This window comes from Athene cunicularia (assembly GCF_003259725.1).
Source record: "Athene cunicularia isolate RWA chromosome 1 unlocalized genomic scaffold, athCun1 chr1_part2, whole genome shotgun sequence".
NCBI classification, from domain to species: domain Eukaryota; kingdom Metazoa; phylum Chordata; class Aves; order Strigiformes; family Strigidae; genus Athene; species Athene cunicularia.
The window spans coordinates 9,273,066-9,284,055 of NW_020799092.1; the positions used below are offsets into that span (position 1 = coordinate 9,273,066).

General features: G+C 36.9%; 1 protein-coding gene across 1 annotated transcript in view; it reads right to left on the reverse strand.

Moving 5' to 3' along the window:
• PIK3C2G (phosphatidylinositol-4-phosphate 3-kinase catalytic subunit type 2 gamma) overlaps positions 1-10,990 on the reverse strand; it is a 216,591-nt gene that overhangs the window by 197,713 nt on the left and 7,888 nt on the right. Inside the window, 4 exon segments of the mRNA XM_026863441.1 lie at positions 3,234-3,355; positions 4,023-4,117; positions 7,427-7,481; positions 7,483-7,585. Coding sequence (XP_026719242.1) covers positions 3,234-3,355; positions 4,023-4,117; positions 7,427-7,481; positions 7,483-7,585 — 375 coding nt within the window.

The following is a 10,990-nucleotide window of genomic DNA, read 5'->3' on the forward strand; positions in this document are numbered from 1 at the left end:
TAGTTTTCCCCCTATTTTTTTCTGAAATTACTATGTGAGAATACAGTGTTGATGAGAATGATATGACAGAAGACATAAAGCGAAAGGTAGCCTTTATCTTTAAGAGACATGTTAATGAGCTGGTCAAAAGTGACGTGACTTTCCTGTAGTCTCACAATATATCAGAAGCAGAGAAGAGGAAAATCCCTCTGTTTCTTGAGACTCCCTCATCACTATATGATTTTGCTTCCCTACAGCAAGGTTTTCTGATGTGCTATAAGTTCCAAATCCTAATAAAGTTCAACCAGACATTTTTGTTTTTTAAAAAAGGACTCAGCTGAGCAGCATCTCTGAGTGAGAAATTTAATCTGCAGCGACAAGAGAAAATTAAGTTTATTTTTTACAAAGAACATATTCCTCCAAAAGGTGCTTGCTTCTTATGATCTTAATCTGCATAAATATTACTCTGCCCAGTGTAAAATAGCTTAAACTTCACTTTGAGTGAAAAGTAATTCTTATTTAGGTCTCAATTCTCAGAAAATAGAATTAGTAAAGCAAAAAAATGTCATCAATAAGGTCACAGACAAGCATGTGAAGGAAAAGGATAAGCCTTTAGACATTTCTTTTCCATATCCTGGCTCAATATGTTGGCTAAACTGCAAAGCAGTAAGGTAACTGTGCAAATTACACCATGGTAGAGTGTGGACGGAATTAAATATATATATGAGAAAATCCTTTAAAAAATCCAATCCCTTAAAAAACAAACAAACAAAAAAAAGAGGCATGTTTAGAAGTAAATCTTATAAATATCCTACATTCTTTTGTAGGTTCTACATTACTGCAACCTGTTGCTAGCAGACATATCAATAAAAAAAATAAATAAGAGCACCCCATATTCTTATATACACTGGTGTTCTTTGTTTTATTAGGCATTTCAGGATGACCTGAGTTTGTGGCCTGTACTTCTAAAGGCAAAAATGTCTAAATGGAGGATTGATCCATTGCTGTCATGTGAGAAGGCTTGCTGCTGGCATTGAGAGCTAGGAGTTATTTGACACAAGCTGCTTAACCCCAATTTAATTTTTTTTTATATAACATCTTTCATGAACAGCATCATAAAATCATTTTAGGGGCATCTATTTTAAATCTAGGGAAAAGATAGGAAACTGAGAACAAGATTTAAAGGTAGATGTAGAAGGTTTAGATGACAGGATGATAAAAGCAAAGAATTTTTAGAAACTGCACGTGACCCTTCAAGAAATAAAAGATGATCAAGATCAGGACAAGTGCAAACATGGGAGTGGACAGCACATCCACAGCTGGGAAACCCAGAGAAGGAGGGTCTATGGATGCATATGAAAATCATAAACTTCTGTGAATAGTGGTAAAAATTGATGACACACAAATATGGGTTTCACTGCTCTCTTCTTTCAAGAAGTGTCTCCCTCTCTAAGACAGGATTCTGCCTCCAGAGGAACTTACACTGAACATCTGAAAAAGGAACTGCAGCAAATCAGCTGGAGAAGTAACTAATGTACACCTCACAATGACAGAGGGGCTGGGAGAAGGTAGCAATGAATCCTGACAGCCTCTACAGGTGCTGTAAGAAAAACTTGAGGTAAAAGGAAGTGTAGGAAGAGAAAGAAAGCCTGCAGGTTGAGGCAAGGCTAGGATTTCTGATCAATATGCAAAATGAAAGACCAGACACCAAATGAGATTCCAAATCAGAATTTCACAGATGACTCTATTAGTTACGGACTGACCTGCAGCCTATACAGTCTTCTGGGGGTTTTTTAACTTGAATTTTGAAATCTGATATTCTACTTGTGAGTCAGATAGGATGTAAGCTCAAGGCTGTCTCCATAGGAAGGAAATAATGGATGATGAAATCATGTGGTGCTGAGTGTAATGGTCATTAGCACACAAGTATTTTATCCCTATCACATTCATAGCTAAATGGATTCCAGAAATCATGAAGTCTTTCAGGTGCTTCTGTAGGTGGCCGGGTGAAGCGCTCATTAATACACTCAAATGTCATAGGAAATGAAAGCTTTTGACAGATCTTCACAAAGTTGTCTGTTTCACTAAACCACTCTTGTCTGAGAACAATTCATCATGTCACCATTTTGACTTCACTTTAGTTTTTCTGGATTACAGAAAAGCAGGAGTAGCAGAGGATTTATTCCCTTTGCTGTCTCAATTTGGGGAACTTCCACCAGAATTCATCCATGAACAATTTCCAAATACTCTTCTGGAGAAGAACTCTGCACATGTACATCAAATCACTGTTAGCAACATTTGGAGGAAAGTAATTTGCACTAAAAGATAGCCCAAACATAGGAAAACTCACCATGAGGCAACTCCACAGGCTGTGTTAAGCTACACAAAGGATCTTTATGGTTTGGGGTTTCAAATTTCAGATACAGGACTCTGATAAGGAGGCAGAAGAAAGGAGCTGAAAGTGCGGCAGAGTATAGAATTACAAGCTGCTGAGGCCAGAAGTGCAGATCAGTGCTCTCTGCATGACAGTGAAGGAGCAAAGTAAAAAAGATGAGAATATTATTGACTTTGTTTCACTGCTAGTGAGATGTGCAGAGATTCTGCAAGTGCAGGAATTTAAACAGTCCACTCTTGATGTGTTCTTCCATACAGTGGAAATAAAACTGTTTAGAACATACTGTACACTGTATTGAAATACACTAAACTCACTCTCAACACAATGACTCTATATCCATTTTCTCTAGCAATTAGTTTGAAATAAGAAGAGAGTTGTGAAGATAAAAAAAAAAAAACAAACCCTGTCCTTCTAATATAATTAACAAATCTATGTACGACCTGATTCTCTGCTCAGCTGTTCTAGTGTTGTAATGCTTCACACAGTGCTCTGCTGTACCAGCTCCTGCTTTACAGAGATTTTAACAAGAGTGGGTTTAGAAATGCTGGTCTCCATCTTTAGTTGCAAAGCATAATTCACATAAACACCTGAATATTGGACCTGTGTACCTGTGTTAGAGGAGAAGTGTCCAGGCTGGTTATAGAACAAAGCTAATTTACACAGTGTGACGTTTGTTCTCACAATTACATTACAAGCTGACTTGCCCTAAGATAGTTCAGGTAATCTTTACACTGTACTGCAAATATAACAGCTTCTAAAAATTTCCCTTTCAATTATAGACATATACTATTTTATCTAACACTCTTTACCTCTCTAACAGATAAGCTGTGATTTCTGCAGTGCCAGTTTAACAAGTTACCACAGAAAACTGCCAACTTTTCTCCTTCTGCTGAAAGTCACCGTCCCTCCAGCACCGCTTAGAGCCTGCACTTTAGCTGCTTCAACACAAAATCTGTCGCTCTGCCTACAGTTGAATTTGAGCTGCCAGAAGGCGAGAAACAACTAGCCAAGTCCAGTCGTACTTGTAACCACCACGAATTTACTTGAATGAATGCGAATCAGAGCATAGAATAGACTACATACATTCAGAAAGACCTGTTTGTATGTATAATGTGTTTTCCTTCAACTTGTAGTCAGCATCAAAGTGCTGACTTCATTTGCTTTTCTACTGCTGCCACCGGATATGAAGAAAAATCACCTCATACACAGCTGTATAATCCTGTTTCTCCTCTCTTTGGTAATATTCCCCCTTTGAGGATATGCATACCCTCTCACACTTATAATATTCCTATGAGATACTGGAAGTAGCAGCACCTTTGAATTACAGATGAGAAGGACCAGAAGAGCAATGGAGTGAAACAAATAATTCAAGGCTCCACTAAGCATATATGAAGGAGCCAGGATTTGAATCCTTGCACTAGAGCACACCATCATCTCCATAGAACATAAGCATTGTGTGTTCTGGGAGTTTCAGAAACTACACATTAAGCATTTGGAACATAATACTCTAACTGTCCCTATGGTTCTGTTTATATGGCACGTAAATAGAGTTCATTAAATGCACAGCTTTTATTACACAATATATACTCAATACCATCTCTTAATAAGATACTTAGTTTGGGGTTTGGTTTTTTTTTTTTTTTTTTACGGGCATTCCTGGACCTAGAAGTCATTCCTCCTGGACTGGATATCTATTTGTGCAATGGAGGATCTTTACAATTAAATCATGAGTGATACAGCCAGCTGTAAATAAAGACAGCAAGAAAAATTAACAGTAGCTTGCTAAAGAATTCCAGGCTAGATACTTGAGCAAACAAAATCAGATTTTTTTTTATAATTCCTAACTACTGCTGCAGACTAGCTCCATCAAGAGGAATTAGATCAAGACAGACCTGATTTTTATTTTTTTAAAAAAAATTGCTTTAAATACTATACAAGTCATTGAATCTATGTTGACTTAGAGGAAATTAGCAATTTGTTAGGTAGATGGAATGAAGAGCTAAGCAACTTTCCCAAGGAGAAAGGAAGAGACAAATGACTATTTATTTTTCATTTTCCTGATATCTTGGTACATTTCCCATGTGCAAACATGGCCTGATGATAAAGTTGACTCTGTTGCCACTCATGACACAAGAAGGCTCCAGAATTTTACTTGCTACTGTTTCTGTTGTGCACAACTTTTTAGCTATAACCAAGTAAATTAATGCTCATACCTATTTTGTGTATATCTAATATATTATGTAGAGTCACATTATAGCAGTATAGAAAGATATTGTATATAATAACACATAAACTAAGAAGCTCTATGTCAGTTTGTACAATTTGAACATTCTGAAATATTCTAGCATTTTGAGAATTTTCTCCAGTGCTATTTCAGCTTTTTAAGCCATTTTCCAACCCTGCCAATACAATTCCTCTCTGTCCATTTTAGAAGAACTGAAAAAATGGAAAAGAATAACTGCATAAACTGGCAGTCAAATTGCAAACATGTCTGATAAATTTAGTCTTTATAGGCATGCAGATCACACTGCACCAATACTGATGATGCAAGTCTGAGATACCTCTCAACAGAAAAAAGATCTCACTCTTCAGTGAAGAAAAGTCTTCATGTAATTACTGAGATGGTTTCACAATGCAAATGAAAGTCTGGACTTCCTCCACAATTCTCAGGCAATCTCATTTTCTGTAGCTGATAAAAGAAAAGTCAAAGTAGATTTTCCTTTCAGTTTTTCATTTATGGTATTTCTTTATTGCTTCAAAATTAGCAGCTGTAAGAGCTCTTATTCGAAGCTTTAACTGAACTTTTTGATATAAAAATGGAAGCTACCTACAGTTAAATATAAATCCTGAGAAACTAAACACGTAACCCATACTTGTGTGTTGACTACTTTACACTGGTATAGGTTCAGACAACTGGTTCAAACTGAGCCTAACCAACCAGTTTCATCGGGTTTAATGGTGTTCTGAATTTCCCAGTCACCCACAGCAGCCAATTCATACCAGCAAATCTGGTTCAGAGTTGCTATGTTGTTATTTTAGAACAAACCAAGAAATGCAAAATTGGTGTTGCAGGGAAGTTTAAGGGAATGTGATACTGAAAAAACCCTTCAGAGAACAGCTGACATTTTGAAGGGATGGGGCTGTGATAAAACCAAAGCTGAAATGAAACAGAACTGATTACCATAGCTAGCATGGTTTTGCTTTGGTTTGTTTTTTCCTAGGGAAAAAAAAAATGTCAATGGATTCAAAAGTTCCTTCTGAAAATTTTCATTTTCTTTCCATTTTCCTTTTGCTCAGAAAGCCACTTCAATTAAACATTTCTTACCAGCTTTACACATCTAGCCCTTGACAACTCACTGTTCTAAGGAACTCCCTACAGCTGGTTGGACATGTAAACTGCAGTACCTGTTTTCTAAATTTATATACACCAGAAAAATAATGGCACAGAATTTTAAATTAAAATTGTAACATGCACCTTCTTCAGGTCACTCACTGGAAAAATATCTGAAACTTGCTACTATCATTCATTTGTACTCTGTAGACCCATTTTCCTTTCCTTGCTCTGCCAAATGTCTTTGCATGAGTACACAATTCTTTATATTAAATGGGGCAAAAAAATGTATTCCCTCTCCCCACTTTAACTATATCTTATTGTTTACTTAGTATGTAATCAAGTTTAGGATAGGGACTTTTTCTTATATCCTCTTCAGTTTTAGCTGTGCCTTCTAAAGCATTTTGGTAAATAAAGTTAAGCAGACTGAAATTTGAACAATTTTTATGGTAAATGATGCTATATGATAAAACATTTGCCAGTAGTTAAGACTTTTGCATTACAAGGAACTTCAGTGTAGACTCCTTGTCTAGCTGACAAAAGTGCTGGAAATACTACTTTCTGGTTCAAGTGTCCCAAGATCCTCAGCCCTTTGTTTCAGGGAATCCACAAAATAGTGGTTCGAGATGATTCAACCTACTACTTTTCCAGGCTTTCCAATAACTGCATAGATGGTCCCAAATCAAGCAATCAAACTTGTATGAATAAATTTGCAGTTCTTGGCTACCTCATTTATGAAGCTGTTTTTTTTAAAAAATATATGTTAACTGACATTCTTTAGAGATTTGGAGTTTCAGATTTCAACCTGTCAAACAAACTAATATTCAGTCCACTACAACCAAATAATTACTTGACAACTGAAGAAATTATTCATGAAAAAAAACCCCAAACTATCACTTAATGAAACAGTACAGGACGAGAGTAGGAAGAAAATTTAGTTTATTTATTTTTTGCATATGTTGCTTAAGAACTAAAAATTACTAGAACTGGAATCAAGGATTCTCCCATTCACCACATACAGGATGCACAAGGGCAATGGCAGCTTCCCACAGTCACTAATGACAGAATAATTTGGGTTGGGAAGGACTGCAGTAGGTCTAGCTAGTCCAGCCTCCTCTCCAAAGGAAGGTTAACATTGAATTCAGACCAGCTTGCTCAGGGTTTTTGTCTGTAAATCCTAAAAAGCCGCCAAGGATGGTGACTCCAAAACGTCCATGGGCAAACTGTTCCAATTCTTAATTATTCTCCTTCTCTTTCCACCCAGCTGGAATTTCTCCTTTCATCTTGTGACTGACACGTACTTTTCCTAACCTGTATATAACCTTGGGTGCAGAGGAGTCTTCATGACTGAAGACTCTTAAGTCTTGGATTTAGAAACAGTCCACAGGCTATGAAAAGTTCCATGACTATATGACGACTACCCCTATGCTTTAAATTAGGCACAAGCTTAAATTTCTTCTGAAACAATATCTGAATTATGGCCATTTGAGACTGCCAGAATTGATCCCAGTTGTGATTAAAGAAAATAGAATCTGCACAGCAAAGTCTGATATTTAACATAATTTTAATTTTACAGCAAATATACTGAACATGTTTGACAAAGTATGCACTTAACACTCACATAAGGATTGCTCTCCAAGTGTCTTTCCAGGTAACATGTATTTTGCTATCATCTCCATGGAACTGAATTGTGGAAGGATACAGACACCTCAATCACTTACCATGTTGAGTAAGAAGCAGAGGATATGGTGAAGAATCTGTCCAAATGCTGATTCTGAATTTTTGATTCATCAAGGGTATGGTCTGGGAACCTTGTTGAGACACTCCAGATTTTCCCAGTGTTTGTCTTCAAGTCAAAAGCAGGATAGGCATTTCTTATTCTGAAAAGTACATGTAGTGAAATTATGTCTAAATAGGTATGCATTTCAGTACTCTTATAAGAGCCAGATAAAAATTCTACAAGATGCCTACAATAATACTACAGAGAGATGTTAGAAATAAAATTTTGTGCGGAGGGAAAAGAGTTAGTAATTCAAATTTTGTTTTCATACAGTAGTGAGATAACTACATATCAGATAGCATACATACAACTACAGCTTTTACTTAATAGGAAATCCATTAGTAAAGTATTCATGAACTTCACAAAATCAGTGCTGAGCTTGGCCTCAGTAAAGCCAAAAGGAGTTTAAACATAGACTTCCATGTACAGCGAGCACAGTAGAAATGAGTGTGCTCAAATATGTGCTTAAATAACAAGAGTTTTAACATAAAACTAACTAAAAGCACAGGCAGCTGTGACTAGGACAGCCGGTCAAAATGGATACAGGAATATGCTTTCTATGCAAAATCTTAAGAAGACCCCATTTTTACAGTGCTTTTTAGAACCCAATATGAAATCCTCATTACTAAAACCCTGGGTATTTACGTAGATGTCTATAGAGAGCAGTAACTATTATAGTCATTGAGTCCCTCTGATATACCATTACCTGTAAAAATATGTTGCCCCTCTTCTGTCCAATTACCAAAGACTTGAAGAAATTTATTCCTCCTGAGGTACAATTTCCTAATGAACACTGGTCACAGGTATTATGTGACCAAGATTAAACTGGCTTTTTAAGCAAATACACTTTGCAGCTACAGGTAAGGTATTGTACCAGTTGAAGCTTTACATTTCACTAATTGGCCTGAATATTTTAGTAGCTAAACTCAAACATCGGGTAATAAGCATACTGCATTCTTTTTTGTTTGTTAGTTCAAGCAGCATTTTGTAGCTTCTGAGTTGGTAGCGCTTTATACCATATCTGATTACAGTGTATTTTGAGCATAGTTCTCTCACATGAAGTTCTGCATTACTATGTTACCTCCTGCCTCAGGGCTGCCACCCAAGTCTCTTAAACCACAGTATGAACTATTCTTTAACGTAATGTATTTCTACAGCATAAGAAGAGAAGAAAGACTAGGCTTCCAAAATTAATAATCCAATGAAGAAGCCCATTTCTTATAATGAAAAGCCAGGGGGCAGGATGTTTCTTTCAGTGGATGTAGGAGGAAATGAGGCTTGACAATACCTCCAGTACAAGACAGATTTATTCCCATAGTAAAAAATCTTTATATGACAGAGGCTGCTTTTGTGACACGTGTAGCTGATGTCAATCTATTTTCTTTGCAAACAAGGTACACATAAAGCTTTCCCCTATCACCAGATTCACTCTTGTAACCTGTTTCTGTAAGAAGGCCAGGGACTGAATAAGACTGGAAAGTTCACTACCCTTTCTCCAGCACCAAATTAATGGAGTATTCACACACACGGGGCATGAATCACCTCCTCAACTTCTTGGCAGTCATTTCAAAACTAAGCGAATCTAATTTTCTTCCCTATCCCTACACTATATGTATTTTAGGATAATGTGCGAACAGAAATTTGCTTGTTATGTTTTTCAGATAAAAACGCATTCAGCTCCAGAAAGTGTTGCTCATTTATGGCCATCTATTGTTTTCAAGCAGTTAAAGGGCTTCTGGCCTGAGCAAGTGGACAAAGCATGCCCATCACAATCTTTTGAAAGGCTATGTCTTCCAAGGCATAATTGAAACACTACACATCTTAAATGAAGAAAATCTTGTGCTACTTTCTTTCTGTGCTGCAACAACTCATGTTATGCAGAAAGTACTATCATTTATGGGGGTTTGCTATTTCACAGCATTTCATAATGCTATGTATTTCTCTGCAGTGCAGAGCACATTCTTGAAGTCAGTAGGAGGTGAAGGAACTCTGCATTTTGCAGCACTGAACCCTAAGACTATCAGCTTGAATATTCTGGTATCAAACTCACTTTAGAACGTATTCAGAAGCCACTTATCGATGAATGTTCACTATCGCTATGTCCATAATTGTAGAAGTAACCTTATAAAAGGATTCTGAAAACTCCTTTACAGATGTACACAATGAAATGTTTCAATTATAGATTGCTACCTGTACAAATATTACCTAGAGTAAAACATGATGGGTTTCTTCTTGAGCTACATGACAGAGGTGCAAGTCTGCATGACACAGAGTTTGAATTATACATCTTGCCTCTGATGTATAAAACAACCAGTTACTGAGATTCTCTGGGGAAAAACACTTATTTTGCAAATTTATTAGCAAATTCATTACATTTTTCCCCAAGCATGCTTTTCCATTTATTTGACAGAAGAAAAGCAAATTTTGTTCTTATTTTAAGAGTATTTGTTAGTGATGCACACTAAACAAGTTACTGCAAAACAAGAATGGCTTAATTCCATCAATCTTCTTAGCCCCGTAAATAAACTCATATATTCACAAAAAAAAAAAAGTTTCAGTACATGTAGTGGTTGCTTCAGAAGACAAACATTGTAATAACAAATGCCCTCCCTCCTCCTCCTTTCTCTTAGCTTTTATTGCTGAGCAGATGTCATATGGTATGGAATATCCCTTTGGGCAGCTTGAGTCAACTGTCCTGGATGTGTCCCCTCCCAAGATTTTGCCCACCCCTAGTCTGTTGGTAAGCCCGGGGTGGGGGGAAAGGAAGGAACAGCCTTGATGCTGTGCAAGCACTGCTGAGCAGTAGCCAAAACACTGGTGTGTTATCAATGCCTTTCTAGCTACTACTACAAAGCACAGCACTAGAACAGCTGCTATGGTGAAAATTAGCTCCCTCTCAGCCAGACCCAAGACACAGGGATACCAACTCAATTAATATAAATATATGAAATCTCATAGTTACCTGAATAAAGTTTTTTTCATTACTTACTTCTCCAAAAAGCAAGTGTTTTCATTACTTCCTTGATTTGCTTCAACCAGATGGATAGACCAACCTGTACCCTAAAAATACCTAGACACCAGAAGAAAGAGTTCAGTTATTTAGATAACAGAAACAGAAGGAGCATAAGGTTAAACTTGTATTCAGTTCCACAAGAACTAACTTTCATACCTTATCATCCCTTCCCTGACTTGGTGGAGCTCCAAATAAGCACAAATAACCCCATTTTGCCTGCACTTTAAATGCTTTCAGAGAAAAAAAAACCACAAAGTCACAAAGCATCAGCTACCTTGGATTTAAGAATTATTTTTTTCCTCTCTGTGCAGAATATAAGGAATTCTAGACAAAGCTTTCAAAATTCACCTAGTGTCACTAGTGTCACAGCACAGATAACTCTAAATGTAGAAGATGTATGTTTAGTTGACAAAAGGGAGAGGGGACAAAATGAAGCTTATGCTGTAGTGAGTTTGAAACCTTATTTTCTCTCTTTCTGTCCTGGAAGGAAAG